We start from the raw sequence: 15944 nt of genomic DNA, 5'->3' as shown, positions 1-15944 counted from the left end.
TCCCGCTCCCCTGGGCAGGGCCGTGGGCGCCCGCGTCCCGCCGCGTGGCATCGCCGTTGGTGCGGCGCAGCTTGTGGGCTAGAGCCGGTTTGCGATCGGAAAGTGGAATAAAAGCCGTGTAGCGAGGTATTTATCTTTTCCTCTGGGAGGTAAATAACTGGGAGATAAGCTCAGTTGTTTTCTTGTCATTTTGAGTTAGCGTTAGGAATTCTCCGTGAATCTACAGAAAGAAGCACGGTAAAAGTTTAGGTCAGGTTCCTTGAAGTCTTCAAAGCACGCTGAGCAATATTTGTGTGCCCTTTGAAGTACACAGAGGACTTCCTTTTTCGTAGCATGTGCACCGTCGGGTGCCCGAGCAGCTCTGGAGAAATAACGTGCACGGCATGTATATAGTGTCTGCGCCACGGTGCTGCTCTTCAAAATCTCCGGTAAGAAGTAGGTTATTGGTTTACCTTCTCCTAAGGTGATCTGAAAAAGCTCTTGAATTAAGAAATAACGTGAAAGAAAGAGAAGAGGAAATGAAAACTGGGTAGTTGAGGAATAATACAATCTTCGTAATAGTGGTAATTTGATAATTAATGGCTTTGAAAATGAGTTGTTTTGTCTGTGGGTTGTAATTCAAAGAGCAAAGTGTGGTTGTTACAGATGCGGCGTTCTCAGCAAAGCAGTCATTCCGAATGGGATAAAAAGGAAAGTCCAGATGACACAAGATGCAGCAGTGCTAAGAGAAAGAGGAGATCATTAGGTGCACAGGAGAACAAGCACTGCAAAGATGGTCTTCCTCAACTTCCTGGCAGGTAAATACATTTTTGACTTCTGATATCAGCAAGTGTACGTATGCTTCAAGATTTTATTATTCTTATCAGGCCATCTGATGATATATTAATTTTTGAGTTGGAGATACTTGAAGAGAGATGTCTTACAGCTTAAAATAAAAAGCTGCCTTGATCAGGGTACTAGAGTCATTTTAATAATTTTAATTATTTTATCCTTTGTTTGTAGTACCCTTTCAGAAACCAAATATGTAAATGAAAGAGAACATCAGGAGCGGCGCTATGTTGAAGAATACAGAAATGTGTACAATCAAGGATGTGACACTGGGCATCACAGCAGCAAATCATCAGGTCATAGTGGGGCGAGTGGTTACAAACGGAAATACATGGCACATCACGCTACCCCTCATCCTCAGCATTCACAGGTGGTGTGACAAATTTTAATTTAGGATTTTTTTATTTGAAGAAGATGGGTTTTCATCTGGGCAGCAGTAATTGAGTGTGGGGGTTTGGGGAATTTAATCGATAATAGTTTATTGCTTTTAGCTAGTAGTATTAGTAGACTAATCCTTTTTGCTAGGATTTTATTTCCTTCAGTGAAAATGTATAGTTTGTAGGTATGCTTGTGATACCACAGAACATAGTCTTGCCATTTGGTCATTAGATATATTAGATTGATGAATAATAGCCATCAATTGGCGTACTTGAAATACAGGCGTCGCTTTCATGCCTTCAAAATTTTTATGACAAGAATTTGTTTCAGCCCTACTCGAAAATCCAAGCACAAGCTTTTAAACTTGCTTTTGACTAAGTATCACTGAAATAGCAAGGAGATAATGTTAGATTGTTGCTTTTTTAAAAAATGTGTTTAGTAAGATGTTTTAAGCATCGCTGAAAAATCTGTAGAATCAGATACGTATGATGGCTGCCCAGTAGCAGGGCGGCCTTTCGGATCTTTGTTATATATTTAACTCTTAAAAAAGCTGAAGATAGGCTTTATAATTTAAGATCTTCAGCTGAGACAACCTTAAATGTATATGCTATTAATGTTTAAAAAAAAAAATCTTATCAAATATTCAGACCAGTGATGTAATCTTGATTACTTAAGAGTAATTTTTTATAATTAAAGCTATTTTTCCAATATATAAATATATATATGATAATTATTAAGTCCCTTTGCTTTAAAAAAAAAAAAAGGGCACTGAAATGCTAAAGTAAAATTCAGTGACCCAATCTTTTAAAAACAATTGTATTGTAATTTTTGTTGCCTTGCCACTTTGAGTATCTCATTTGAAAATCTGTTCCTTAACATGTTTTTCTCCTGTAACATAAACTATGTGCCCTGTGAATTTCCGGGGACTGAATTTGAAATTGCTCCTGCGAACCGCTTGTGGCCTGGCGTGTAACTGAATGCCTGAATATCTCCCTGCTGAATGAATTTTGTATTCTGACCTGAATTCACTCGGGTTTATTGATTGGCTGGACCGTCTTGGTGCCGTTCCAGGAGAGTCATCGAAGGAAAAGATCCAGGAGTGTAGAGGATGATGAGGAGGGTCACCTGATCTGTCAGCGAGGAGACGTACTAAGTGCAAGATGTATATACATTTTTCAAAATTTATTAACTTTTCAGCTAGCATAAGTTCTTTTAGCATAAGATGTGAGGGGCTTTGAAAGTCTTTTCTTTCTGTCTTGACTTTTTAATGTTTGGGGGTGGGGATTGTTATTCTTTTTCTGTAGAACTTACTTAAATGTAGTTCTTTTTTATTTTTCCCTTTTTTACCCCCCAAAATAGTAAATTAATGAACCTACTAGAATGAGATCTCTGTAAAAATGTGCCTTGATGAGAGTTGTCCAGTAACATCTCTCAAACTAGATATTTACGATTTAAAGCAGCACAGTCTAGAATAATCTTCAGTGGTTTGTTTTATTTTTGTTTGGTCAGTTTGGTTTTTTTATAGCTGAGTAACTTCACCACTTCTGTCACTGAGAGTTCTTTTCCTTATAGATGAGATTGTTGCTATTTTGGGTCAAGGTGCTTTTGGAAAAGTAGTGGAATGCATTGATCACAAAGCGTAAGTCTTTTCAATGAAATACGTGTAATTTTTCTTGCACAGTCAGGGTGTGGTTTGTGAAGTGCTCTCTGATTGTATCAGGTTTTATCTTTACTTCCCCGTGTGCTGCTCTGTGTATTTCTTCAAGGCTGCTGCAGTTCCCAAACATGAATTGATGTTAGTACATCATGCTAAAAACCAGCACCTACCCATGGAGGCTGTTCGGGACTGGGGGATGGGGCGATGGGTGTGTCTTCTGCAGGTGCACCCCAGCCTCCTGAAGGGCTGGTGGGGGGAGGTGGCCTGGACAACGTGGGGTGAAGCTGCACCCCTGCACTGGGCAGTCCTGGGGCCTGTACCACCCCAGGTCCGTATAATGAGCAAAGTCTCTGACATCATATAACGTATCTTTGAAGTGTCATCTGTGATGATGCAATGCCATTTGGGGTCTAGTAGCATGTGTTACAAATCCAGAACGTATTTTGTGTATGATCGCAGTTTTGCTGTCTGCAAAACAGTGTGAAACTAGATCGTCTGTCTAGTCCCTGTAGAAGGCATTTGACACCTGTTACGTTTTTACTACTTAAGTGACTGAAGGCAGCTTGTCATTTTTGACCAGCAGTCGTGTTGGGCTGTGAGATATGGACATTCCTCCAATATTAGCCCAGCATACATAAATAAAAGGGGAGGTAAATGGGGCTTTTAACCTTTAAGAATAATATTGATAAGGTGTGGCGTATGTTTTCAAGATTTAAAGATTAACTTTTAGTTGGGTTTGTGTGTAAATGAACCTTGCTTATATTGAGTCAGTATGTACTAAAAAAGCAAAACAAACCTTTTTCTGATAAGGTTTCCATTGTTATAAATGGCATATATGATGATAATTACTGAATGTTCTTAGTTAAAACTGCTCGCTTGTCTCATCACTGTTAAAACCTGCCTTTCAGGGACGGCAGACATGTAGCTGTGAAAATAGTAAAAAATATTGCTACGTACTCTGAAGCAGCTCATGCAGAAGTACAAGTACTGAGACATATAAACGCATCGGATCCCAGCAGTACACAGTGAGCATACAAAGCTGACAGCACCTGCTGTCTATAACATACGATATTTGTATCTGAGCGTTATACAGCTTCCTGTTGCAATTCATGCATTCTCCTGCTTTTGCAGTTCCTGTGTCCAGATGTTAGAATGGTTCGAGTACCACGGCCACGTCTGCATCGTTTTTGAGCTACTGGGGCTCAGCACCTACGACTTCATTAAAGAGAATGGCTTTCTGCCATTTAGGCTGGACCAGCTTAGACACATGGCATATCAGATCTGCAAATCTGTGAACTGTAAGTCTGTGTCTTTTTTTTGGCTTTATTTGTTAAATTTTCTTCATGGAATTTGCTAACTATATTTCTTATCTTGCAGTTTTGCATTTGAACAAGTTGACACATACAGATCTGAAACCAGATAATATTTTATTTGTGACGTCTGACTATGTCGAAGAGTATAACCCCAAACTGGCAAGCTGCTGTCCTCTTCCCCACACCCCCTCAGCCATTGTCTGGGTTTATGATTTGGCCACTCGCATCCAACTGTGTTTCCTTTCAGAAATGTGAGGAACGCAGAGTAAAAAACCCAGACATCAAAGTTGTGGACTTTGGGAGTGCAACGTATGATGATGGATATCATAACCCTTTGGTGTCTACGAGATATTACAGAGCTCCTGAAGTTATCCTAGGTCAGTTAACAGTCTGTTAAGCTGATCTTTTGTGTAAGATTTTTTTGTATGCTATTGAACAGTGCTAGAGAAGTGTTGCAGGTGATGGTAGAACTGTTTGCAGTCTGGTATAAACATGAACCTTCTCAATCTTCTCGCAGCACTGGGATGGTCACAGCCATGTGATGTTTGGAGCATCGGATGTATTCTCATCGAATACTACCTTGGATTCATGGTGTTCCTGGTAGGTAACTGAACCGCAAAAGATGCAGCATGTACAATGCTCCCCAGCTTGGTGACAATATGCTGCAGAGAGGTGGGGACTAAGGGGAATGGTCTGTGCCAGAAATGAAGCTGCATTTTTCTGTAATGCCAAGTTGGAGAGAACGCAAGATGTAGGCACAGTGGGAGTTCCTCAGCAGATTTTTCTACAGGTTCCTTTCAGTAAAAATTTTGGCAGCAGCTCAATATGAAGGATCACCCTGTCACCATTTGCAGTTTACAACCCACACGAATAACAGATGTAGCTTCATCTGTCACCATCAGCAAAGACTACTCAAATACCTGAATTCTATTGTCTTCACAGTATTGCTGAAACTTTAGATTTATGATCAAAGGAAAAAAATAGGGCCGGGTCACCGTAAGGTCAGTAAACAGATGACAACAGCCTTAATCTGAAATTGATCCTTGGTTGCAGGGTACAGTAAAAAACAATGTAAGGTTAGTGTGTGGCTCTTGCTAATGTCCTCTTAACAGTGAACAAAAATGCTGTATCTTGATTTCCCTCCAGACCTGTAACAACAAAGAACACCTGGCAATGATGGAGCGAATCCTGGGGCCTTTGCCAAATCACATGATACAGAAAACCAGGTAATTACATATGGGCTGCTATAGTTTAATTTAAGTATTTTCAGGTTTGGTTTAACAGCAAATTTTAGAAAGTTTAATAAACTCGGATTCATCCTTGTGCTCTGCTTGACAAGCTGGCCACGCTTGTGGAATATTCCCAGCTCTGTTCCCAAGTTGTGAACAAACATGCTGATTAACTTGTAGTGAAGGGACAAACCAGAATCTTTGAATAACAAACTACGTCTGTTGAAGGAAACGCAAATATTTCTGTCGTGACCGGCTGGATTGGGATGAACACAGTGCTGCTGGCAGATACGTTTCGAGCCGCTGTAAGCCACTGAAGGTAAGATCACAGAAGGGAAAATGCTTTTGGAGAGAGGAGCTTTAAGTGCCATATAAGATTAAAAAAACATGTTTTGTTGTCTTCTTCACGAAGGAATTCATGACCTGCCACAATTCTGACCACGAGGACCTCTTTGACCTCATTCAAAAGATGCTGGAGTATGACCCAGACAAGCGCATTACTCTGGAAGAGGCACTGAAACATCCTTTCTTCTTCCCCTTGAAACGGGGAAAAAAGGGCACCGTCTCCTGTAACTGAGCAGGCTGACGACGATGTCAGTCCACCAAAGAAATATAAAAAATATTAAATATTTATTGTGCACAGTTATTTGTAAATGCCATATTTTGTATTACGACTTTTTGGATACTGAAGTTAATCCATTATGCCATGCTGGCATAAAACTTACTTATACTGATGAATGTGGTCGCGTTTCCTCACTAAAAAAAAAAACAAACCATATCTCAGGATGCTTGCACTGTTAACATCTGGAAAAGAGCACCCTCTGTAAGGTAGGCCTGACAGCAAGAAAGTACTTTCATTATCCTTTTTTCAGGTGTCATTGGAATAGCAAAAGACCTAGGGATGATTTTTTTACCCTTTAGTGACAGATCCTTTTTGGCTAAGAGAACAGAGACATCCCTTGACATTACATGCAAGGATGGCCTTTATTTGTTTAAAAAAAAGTTACAAAGTAAGGAAGATGGCTCTACTATTGAACAGATTAGATTGCATTGCGATCACAGATTTGGTGTTTTGGGTTTTTTTAATTATAATTATTATTTATTTTAGTAGGTGTATTCTGTTTACCAGTATTTCAGTTAATGCTGTTAACTTACGACAGTATAGACTTCACTCTTACCAGATCTTTGTTGAATTATGAGCTGTCCTGAGAATTTCTATTAAGAATTCGAAGTTCCGGGGAGCAGATAAACTGTTTGGTTTAACATGTCAAGTGCCAGCATAAAATAATCTCTAAATTTCGGGGGGGCAGGGGCAGCTCAAGTTTTCTCTGCCTTCCCTTCCAGCAGCTAGGCATTTGGCAGAGCAGCACAAGTAAGCTCCCCCCTGCCCCAGGCCTGCTTGCAGCATGAGCCGGGGCTCTCGAAAGCTGTTTGTACGGCCATGAGGGAAGAAGGAGCAAGAGACGCCTAGAAGTGGTACCTGGCAGCAAGGCAGCCTGGCAGCCCCCCCCCAGGAACCCAGACCACCAGCTGTGACAGCCAGCAGGCTCAGATGCCACTCATCATACCCCGCTGTGAGTGCCATTCACTGCCACCAGAACAGCTGCTCTCCTGTAGGACACATGTCCCAGGAGCAGGGCACTGCCTCACCCCGCAGCTGGGATAGGGGATTGCTTTATGCTGGAAGTATGGTAAAGAGAGACAAAGTCCTTGGGGAAACAACGACCTATGAAGGGATTATTTGGAGGAAGTGGTACAGATTGAAGTGTCACACCAAGTTACCACACAAGCCTAGGCCTCTTTGCTTTGGAGGCTTTTTACAGTTTAATTTGCAAACAGAACTGCCATAAATCTGATTTACCATATCATGTCTCCTCAAATATAGATAGAAAACCCAAGGGGTAAAATGGATTTCATTGTGGAAGGCCTTAAATTACATTATTACAGTAGAAAATACAGGAGGTAGAATATAACTGAAAGGACAAATGCAGGTTAGAATCAAATCTAGAATAGCTCCTGTAAGCTACGTAAAACATGGTTTTAAAAACTAAAGCCAGTATTGCAGTAACTATAGAAAACAGTTAAAATAAAATTGCCATGACAGCCCTTATATCATGCTTGATACAGGGAGGTAGGATGTAAGAATCAGGAGGACACATGAGACATGACCCCTATCTACAGCTCCTGTTTGCTTTACTGAGGACAGAGTTTCACAGGTCAGTCACCCTCTTCAGCTTCAGACTCCGACTCTGGAACAGAGAAAGACCTCATCAACAGTCTGCCAGCAGGTCACCCCCTCCAGCCCCCTGTCCTGCATCCTGCTGCTATTCAATCCACACAGATTTCACTGGCAAGCTTAGATAGCTCGTACTGGGGGGCACACCTGGTCTCAGAGGGGCAATTAACACCCCACCACCCCAAACAAAGCATTATTGCACTAAGGTTCCCAAAATGAACAAGCTCAACGTGTGAGATAAGTTCCTGCTTACCTTCTTCAGCATTCTTGAGCCATTCAACAAACTTTTTCATTTGCTCCAGAAAAACGCTCTTTCCTTTTGCAAGATGTGCATCTTTATACCACTTCAGGATGGGTTCTTCACTCAGAACTTCAGCTGTAAGATGTGCAAGAGCTGTGTTAACGCATCAAGCTGATGAATACAACAAGGTTTCTTATGTTTCTGTAGTGTGTCCACAGGTGCAAAAGCCTGTTTTTCAGGAACACCTTTTAACAGTCATTTAACAGATAGCCCAGAGCACCCCAGAACACCTTCATGGTCTCAATCTTCGGCTGTTCACAGCCAGTGTTCGGTCAGAGAACTAAGAATACACAATGATGTATCTTTCACTAACTTAAAAGGGCCAAAGAGCCTTAAAAACTAAATTCTCTTAAACTCTAGTAGACAGGCACCATTGTTGTTTGGAGGAGTATCTCCCCATGTGCCAAGGACAGCTGTGTCTGCCTTGGCATTTTACTGCTCCATCCAGTGAAGTGAAGGCTTCACTTCCAAAAGTGAAGGCAGGAAACTCTTCAGCTCATGAAGTGCAATGTTGTAGTACTGATCTTCTCTGAAGGGCTTACCAGGATCAGGACTGAAGCATTTTGCAAATACAGGCTTAAAAAAAACCCAACCAAACAGAAAACAACCCCACAGAAATTACCTTTATAGAAGAGCACCACTATTTTCTGGAAGGCCTTCATGAAGTGAATGTTGTCATAACAATACTCCTGAATCTTCAACAGAAGAGTCAGCTCAGACTGACCTTGGGTAGTAAAGGCAGCAAGTAGAGGGCTGTATTGCTGTAACAGGAAAAAACAAATAGCACACACAGAGCACTTCACATTTATCGCCTGACTAGATTGGTTTCAGTTTCCATCAGCCACTGCTTAGAAATCTGCAACCCCCGGCCCACCCCAGAGTGCTGCTGCATAAGTCACACTGCTTTGCCTCAGCAACTTGCACTTTAACACCACAGTTACAAGGGGAAGAATTCCTTGGCTAATGCTGTCTCTGCGTTGGGGGGTTGTAGGTTTTAAGTCATTTAAAAGGGAGCTGGAGAGGGAAGCCCAAGCCCTACCCAAAGGGTACAAAAGCCCACACGTAAGTTACAATACCTTCAAGTGCTTAATGGCTTGCTCTGCTACCAGCTCCTCCTTTTTGTTCCATTCCACTGTGCTCATTACACTTGACCAGATTATGGCTACCACAGTCTGTTCTGAGATGTTGTTTTTCTTCATCTCCTCCTTCACATAGAAGATTATCTGCCAGTTGGAGTAAAAGAGTCAGCACGCAGGCAACACGTGACGCACAACTGAACTAAAACTTCTGTTCCAAAGGCAACCTAGAAGCCTTCAGAACCACAAGCAACCCCCTTGATCACACAGCAGGATTCATGACATTAATGAAAGACTAAGGCAGCAATACCAACACATCCTGGTCCTAATTTTACTTCTTGGCCAAAGCTAGGTGTTTTAAGTTCAGTATTTAATTAGGCATATATCTTCATATTAGCATTAGATGCTATTGTATTTCAGAACAGTTGAGCTAAGTTCCTGCAGAAAAAAAGACAGAAAAAAGGAAAGCACCTACACCTTGTCTACAAATACTTACATCCTTGAACGGATCTCCCCGGGACATCTGCTCCTGAAGTTCTTTCTGCAGCTCTTTCCGAGCTCCTATGCTTTGCTGGTTCCGAACATACTCAGAAAGTTCTTTTAGTCCTGCTTCAGTGAAGTACTTGGAGAAGTGTTCAACACTTTGCTTGTTGGCTGGAAAGAGCTCCTGAGAACAGTATACAGCAAGTCTCTCACAAAACGAATGTGTGTTGACTACTCTGCCGGTAAATGCTATTTACTAAACTAGCTTAAGTAGTAAATGAGTAATTTCAGTGGTACCTACCATCAGCCTGTTATCCATGTTTACTTTACGAAGACTGACAGCAACTGCATTAATATCTTTCTCATTTATCCACGATTTGAACAGCTTGACTGCAAAAGCTGCAGAAACACCTGTGCAACATGAGTAGTAATATTATTGACATTCAAAAAAAAAGGAATCATACAGCACAAGAGTACAGAGCACCTCGTTTGTCAGAGCCCTGCTCAAAGCAGCAGCAGCGGTGCTCAGAGGCAGCCCTGACACAGGCTGCAGCACCTCTGCCCAAGGATACTGCAGCCTCCAGCATGTTGGACTTTTCTCACCACCTGGCATCATGAAGGCTTCCCTGTACTAAACTCAACTCTCCTTGCTGCAATTTAGAAAGGGACCCAAAGACATGACACACCTGCATCCTGGAAGGTCCCTCTCCAAATTACAGTACTGCCTTGCTGGGCAGCACTAGTGATGGTAGCCCCCGGCATCATGGAGGGAAGCTTTCTGAAAAGACTGGCTTAGCAAGACCTTCCAGGATCTTCCAGGTTGCGAGGCAGTGTGTTTACCTTTGCTAATCCTGTAGTAAATCTATCACCAGATGAAACTAGTGAGCTGCAAGTGTGCACCACAATGAAGTTTCCACCTACTTGTCATCGTTCTGTCCCCCACCATCCCTCCCTAAAAGAGGAGTTGGGCAACACTTACCTTCTTTAACCAAGTTCTCATTGTAGAGACTGTTGAGAATTGACGCATTAAGTGTCCCATTAGCTAGCAGAATACCCGTCAACATGGCCAGTTTGTTCCGCTCAGACTCTGAGAATCCCTTCAGGAACAGCAGCAACTGCAAAAGGAAGTAAGACAGGTTGCCATAAAACTACCATCTCTCCTTAAAGTTTGGCTACTGCTTCCATGTTAGGCACTTCTGTTTCAATCAAGCTATTCAACTAGCAGAAGTACTAGTTCACCGGTAGTCTTCTGCACTAGTCATCCCAACTAGCTGTTCTTCTGTTAACAACTTAAGTGTTCTATTTTAATAATCCATTGTATAACTCTTCTGTATAGAGTGACTAACTAGCAGAATTTGAAGGTTTATTTATAGTCTGCTACTAATGACCTATCCATACCTTTTTGACTTCATCTTCAAAGCCTTTCTCCAGGTACTTGTAACGCCTGATTAGCTTGTTAAAAACCTAAAAAGATATAGAGTGTATTATTTTTTGCTCTGAACTATCATTTAATCAGAATTTTTTAAAAAGTCAAGTTCAGTCAAGCTGGTCTAAACTCTTCAGAGCACTTTTAGCTTAGAACAGTGCTACTCCACCTCTGCTAGTAAGTTTCGTAAAGCCATGCATTATTTTTACCTAAACTTTCAACTACAGAAACATTTAAACCATTTAGTGGTCAAAAATGAAGTTAAATTGTACTCATTTCAGAACTAACCTGAGCAAATGCTTGCATGGTTTCTAGGTCTTCCTGTGCTGCAAATACACATACATTTGTGCGTGTCATGTCATCTGCCAGGGTACCACCTGGGGCTAAAGAAGGGTTTCAGCATTAGTAGTATTACTCCCCAGTGAGAGTACCAAGTAGTCTCCACAATCAGAATTCCAATACCCATAACATGCAACGTGTTGCCCTTTCATGATGAACTGAATGCCTGGATCACTGAAGACACTCCTACATTTCCATCTGCTCCACCGCTGTAGTAGAACTTTAAAATCATTACCTTAGACATGAACACTTAAATATTCTAACCCCCTGCAGCTAACTGGATTGGCAACATATTTTGTTTACATATGGATAAATTAACATGACCATATGAGCTCCTCTTCCCTGAAAGGAACCCACTAAAGCTGCTTAATCCTAGCAAGTGTATTTTTAATGTCTACTGCAATAGCACTGCTTTATAAGTAACTGTCTTCTAAATAACAGAGAAGTCACAACAGGAGATGAAACACAGAGATGTATGTTCAAAATTCAGTGCCCCAGAGATGAGCTTGAAATTTTAGTCTTGAAAGGCACTTCAGTTTTTTAGCAGCTAATTAGAAGACGCTTCTTCACCATTCCTCTTCAGTTTCATACAAGCAGCATTTGACTGGCAGCCAGGCTGCTGCAGTAACTAGGGTGAATTCAAGCCACCAGCTCCAGTGCCAGAACACCTCATCACTGATTTCTGTGCCATCTTAGATTAAGGGAGATCTCTTTGTTATGTATTAGTCAGAAACATTACTTAAAGATGGAGAAAAGTATTAGTGTTGAAAATACTAAAAGGTGGTAAGGCAACAGGATACCAGTTTTTATCTTGGCCTTGTCTGACCAGAGATCAAAGCTAGTCTACTCAGCCACTTGTTACAGAGGGAGCTGAGTAAAGGAGCCCTGTCACCATTAACGCAGCAATGCATTTTTCCCTTCCCCCTCAGCCTCATTCCTAGAAGGAACACTTCCCAGCACAGTATGCACTGGTTAAGACTCTTAAATGTAAACCCACGGACTGGAACAATTTGTACATTAACGATTTCAAGCAGCGATGCTCCACATGGCAGACAACTTTACTTACTTGTGCTACCAGCTCTTCTAACAGCAGCGAAAGAGCCTCTTGCCAAAAGGAACATCACAGCAACTGCAGTCTACCCCACTGTTCCAATACACAGCTTTGAGATAAGCAGGCACACTGCATCAAGTTAAACCACTTCAAAAGCCTTGCTTTTCAGCATCTCTCTGAGCAAGTCCCCCAACATTTCTACAGTGTGAAGACCACCTCAACATGCAACAGATGCCATCTTCCCAAACCAGCCACCCCACTGCAGAACTGCCATCTGCAGTCTGACTGTGGCCCAGGATCAGGTATCTCCTCTCCTGCCCCTATGCATTTAGGTCATTTGAATTCTATTTCTGTTATACTAGACAAAATCTTCTGCAACTGGCAAATTTCTCATGTTAAGTCCTCCCCCCCAACTATTGCATAACAAATACTAACATCTGAGGCAGATCTTTTCCAGTCTGTATTTTAAATGGGTCCCTGCCATCTGAATCCCTTCTCATTAAACAGTATGTATTCAAGTTGGAAATGTAAAATCTAAATCTAGAAGGTTTTTTTTTTTACTACTTTCAACCTCATTTAGCTTCATTTACTTCTTACGTGGTTGGTGAGCATCTGTTCCACTCTGCTCTTTACACACAGTGTACACGAGTTTACAGGACTTTTCATCATCACGTTTCACCTCCTCAGTTAGCTATGTTTTCTGCTGACTCGACCACCCTCTCATTTCTCCCTCCCTGACATCTGCTAGAGCCCATGATCTCACTATTGCCAACAAGAAATGATTCATAATAGCATTTCCAAACCCAGCACATCAAATTCTTCCATAAACAATATTACTTTCCAAAAAAACCAGGGTGGGGTGCACAAAGCACAGGATCATATCAAAACCTTTCAGGGCAACTCTGCTGGCCTTGTGACCACAGCCACACACCTGAAACAAGTATTCATCCATCTCACATCAGCAGAAGGGAACCTGACTACAGAGTACAAATCCACTCCTGATAAAAAAAAAAAATCCAATATATTTTCCTTTAAGTAAAATTTGTACAGCCTACGCTTTGAAGAATGCAAACTGACTCACGCAAAAGTGCGGTAGGGTATACAGGTTGCTCAGTCAGTCACTAAGATGGTCACACAGTTTACCACAGAAAACTTAAAGCCTGTTGTACGCGCTTAATGAGCTCTTCAGCAGAGTTTTTACACTGAAAGAAAACTGAGCTTTTGCAGAGTCAAGTGAACAAAGGTTGAAAGCAGCCCCATCAAAGGGACTCACCCAGCATTCCACCAGCCACCAGGATGTCAAAAAGCGTTTCTGCATAGCGGCGATAGTCAAGTTTTGCACCAGAAGCATCAAGAAACTTTGCTACTGCCTCCAAGTCAGTGCCAGTTTCACTTAAACCTTGAATAATACAGTCCTGGAACTGAGTAGGGTCAAACCTCTCTTTTTCATCTGTAAAGACAAAAGTGTTGAAATAAAGTTGTCACACACAGCTGTTTTGTTTTTCAAGTCCGTCATTTTAATCTTATTAAAAAAATAAACCAGACAAACAAAACTTGCACTGGCAAGCCTGAAGTTAACCCGAATATATATCATTCCACTCTTGCCAGACAACTGGTATTAACTAGCACAAATAGTGACTTAGCAGTTTAGCCTAAAATGAATTTCAATGGCCAATACAGCAGTAAGAAGTTTTGCTGCTTTCACTCTCCTATTCAGTCAAGGCTATCAAAAGATAAAACATTCCTTACTTACCTCTAATTGAATTCTCACAGTACTCTCACTAAGAACAGTTTTTGTGATGATCATTAGTTGGCTCTAACAAACCTTATCTGACTTCTCAGTTTTATTCTTATACCCCTGCTCACATGTTAGACTGCTCTTTCACTCCAAAAAGAGAGGCTTAGCTACATGGCTGCAAGACAATTCTTCTTATGTGCCCCTACAATTTTATACCTTTGACTCCATTACTCCTGTTCCATTTCAGCCCTCTGGGCCTCTTGCTGTTTTGGACAAAATATTCTGACTGAAAAGTTGCATATTATTATCATGTTAGAGCCAACAGACAGGACTGGCTTCTTGGCTGTGAAGACCATCCCCTCTTCTTAATATGGAGTTAAATGAGTCTGAAGGAATTGCTTTTCCTCAAGTGTCTCGGGGAAATGTAGAAATCTGAACTAACTTCTTTATCTTAAATAAACCTTAAACAACGGATCTGACTGCAGATCTATTTAGCATCCTTTGTTGCTGTTAAAGCAGAACCATGCTTCTTCACATTTGAGCTACAGCAGTTGATCATAGCCTTGCTTTCACCATGGGTAGGGCATAGTTAATATGCAACAAACCCACCCATTTAACTAACAGAAAGCCTTAAATGGAAGAGGTTTTCAGCTTTACTCGTCTCAATTTGTCCTTAGCTTATGCAAACGATGAGGGGAAGAGCTTCCAAAGAAGCAGAACTCAGCTGCAAATCTTACTTTGAGTGCTGAGTGTTATAACAATTTTGTTAGCATCTGTTATCAACCCTTCTGTACGTGGCACACAAGTGTCCTTACACACAATACAAGTATAAACACGTTGGTAACAGCTGGGTGGAAGTCTGGAAATACTGGATCAGTTGTCTTCCAGGACAGATCCATGAGTTGACTGGAATCCAAAGTATGGTTAAATGCTTAAAAGGAGACAAAACGCCAGAATGCTACCATTTCATCTGCTGGACAGGCTAAATACAACCTTCTCACTTCAAGAGTTTCTCAAGGTACTTTAACGTTAAAATAGGTTCTGTGACTCAGTATGTACTTCTGTACAACTTAAGTACTATTTCAGTATGTACAGCATCCTTAGCGTTGTCAGTTTGAGCTGGAACACTGCTAGCATATTAATATAACACCTATTAAACAGAAACTCCAAAAGCTGTCCCCACTTTCTCTTTAAGAAAACGCCACCAAAATACTAAATTACTCATCATACCTCTCCAGCTATCAACTCTTCTTATGGGAGCAACTGTGCGCATACAGAGATACAAACCGGCACATCCCACGCTTTGGGGGGGTTTTGTTTGTTTGGGGGGAGAGGTTCTGGTGGTGGTGTTTTGTTTCATTTTTAATTTAAATCAGGTATTCTTACAGCATTACAGGAACAACACAGCTTTTATCCAGTGGCTAACACTGGAACTCCTACTAGGACAGGTGCTCCTCAGATGTGCGCAGGAACCCGCAGCGCGCCCGTGCTGGAATTCCCCCGTAACCCGGGTACGAGGTACTTACACTTACAGGCCAAACACGCTCGGTACAGCTCTGCAACAACGTTTCTTAAGCCAAGGTTATCACAGTCAATTCGGCTACAATTCCTACTGACAACTATTTTTTTATTAGTGCAGACAACGTCCTAACACACAGAGTTCGCATCAGGACTCCGTACTCAGCGTGGTCTCATCCCGCCTTAGGAGAAGAGCACGCAGGCCTCCGTTTGCTCACTGACAGGAACCGGGGCTCTCGGCACAGGCCCACGCACCCGGCCCCGGCAGCCCCCGCCGCCGCTCGCTTACCTCTCTTTCTGGTTTTAAAACGCTGGCCTGATAGCGTCGGCTTCTGCGGCTTTTGATTATTCATAAAAGACACCCTGCAAGG

The 15944-nt window shown here is 41.7% G+C and overlaps 2 protein-coding genes across 3 annotated transcripts; one reads left to right on the top strand and one right to left on the bottom strand.

Annotated features, from left to right (window-relative positions):
- Positions 1-645: 645 nt before the first annotated feature.
- Positions 646-6031, top strand: CLK1 (CDC-like kinase 1). Its single transcript, XM_010078094.1, is given in 13 exon segments — positions 646-797; positions 1003-1198; positions 2278-2368; positions 2779-2845; positions 3772-3888; positions 3995-4161; positions 4241-4335; positions 4424-4553; positions 4694-4776; positions 5323-5402; positions 5634-5724; positions 5818-5952; positions 5954-6031. Coding segments are annotated over 13 exon segments (1482 nt in total).
- A 1177-nt stretch (positions 6032-7208) lies between these two features.
- On the bottom strand, positions 7209-15932 carry BZW1 (basic leucine zipper and W2 domains 1). 2 transcript variants are annotated; one of them, XM_010078092.1, is made up of 11 exons: positions 15863-15932; positions 13591-13767; positions 11216-11310; positions 10900-10965; positions 10481-10616; positions 9803-9912; positions 9515-9685; positions 9019-9165; positions 8565-8703; positions 7895-8017; positions 7209-7654 (listed from the first exon to the last, which is right to left on the bottom strand). In XM_010078092.1, the coding sequence occupies exons 1-11, from the start codon at positions 15924-15926 to the stop codon at positions 7623-7625; spliced, it is 1260 nt and encodes a 419-aa protein (XP_010076394.1). In that variant the 5' UTR covers positions 15927-15932; the 3' UTR covers positions 7209-7622. The 2 variants fall into 2 exon arrangements, with proteins under 2 accessions (XP_010076394.1, XP_010076395.1); XM_010078093.1 differs by having other exon boundaries at positions 8565-8613; positions 9127-9165; positions 15863-15931.
- Positions 15933-15944: the final 12 nt, after the last annotated feature.

Source organism: Pterocles gutturalis, unplaced genomic scaffold, assembly GCF_000699245.1.
Source record: "Pterocles gutturalis isolate BGI_N339 unplaced genomic scaffold, ASM69924v1 scaffold28698, whole genome shotgun sequence".
Lineage (NCBI taxonomy): Eukaryota > Metazoa > Chordata > Aves > Pterocliformes > Pteroclidae > Pterocles > Pterocles gutturalis.
The sequence above is the reverse complement of the archived record's forward strand: the minus strand, read 5'-3'. Positions and strand labels throughout refer to the sequence as shown.

Excerpts from the sequence above, each read along its gene's own strand:
- BZW1 (XM_010078092.1), bottom strand. The coding sequence starts at position 15,926 with ATGAATAATCAAAAGCCGCAGAAGCCGACGCTATCAGGCCAGCGTTTT. Across the intron at positions 10,617-10,899 it reads TTGAAGATGAAGTCAAAAAG|TTGCTGCTGTTCCTGAAGGG; the intron begins GTATGGATAGGT and ends TTCCTTTTGCAG. Across the intron at positions 9,166-9,514 it reads GGGGAGATCCGTTCAAGGAT|ATAATCTTCTATGTGAAGGA; the intron begins GTAAGTATTTGT and ends TCCAACTGGCAG.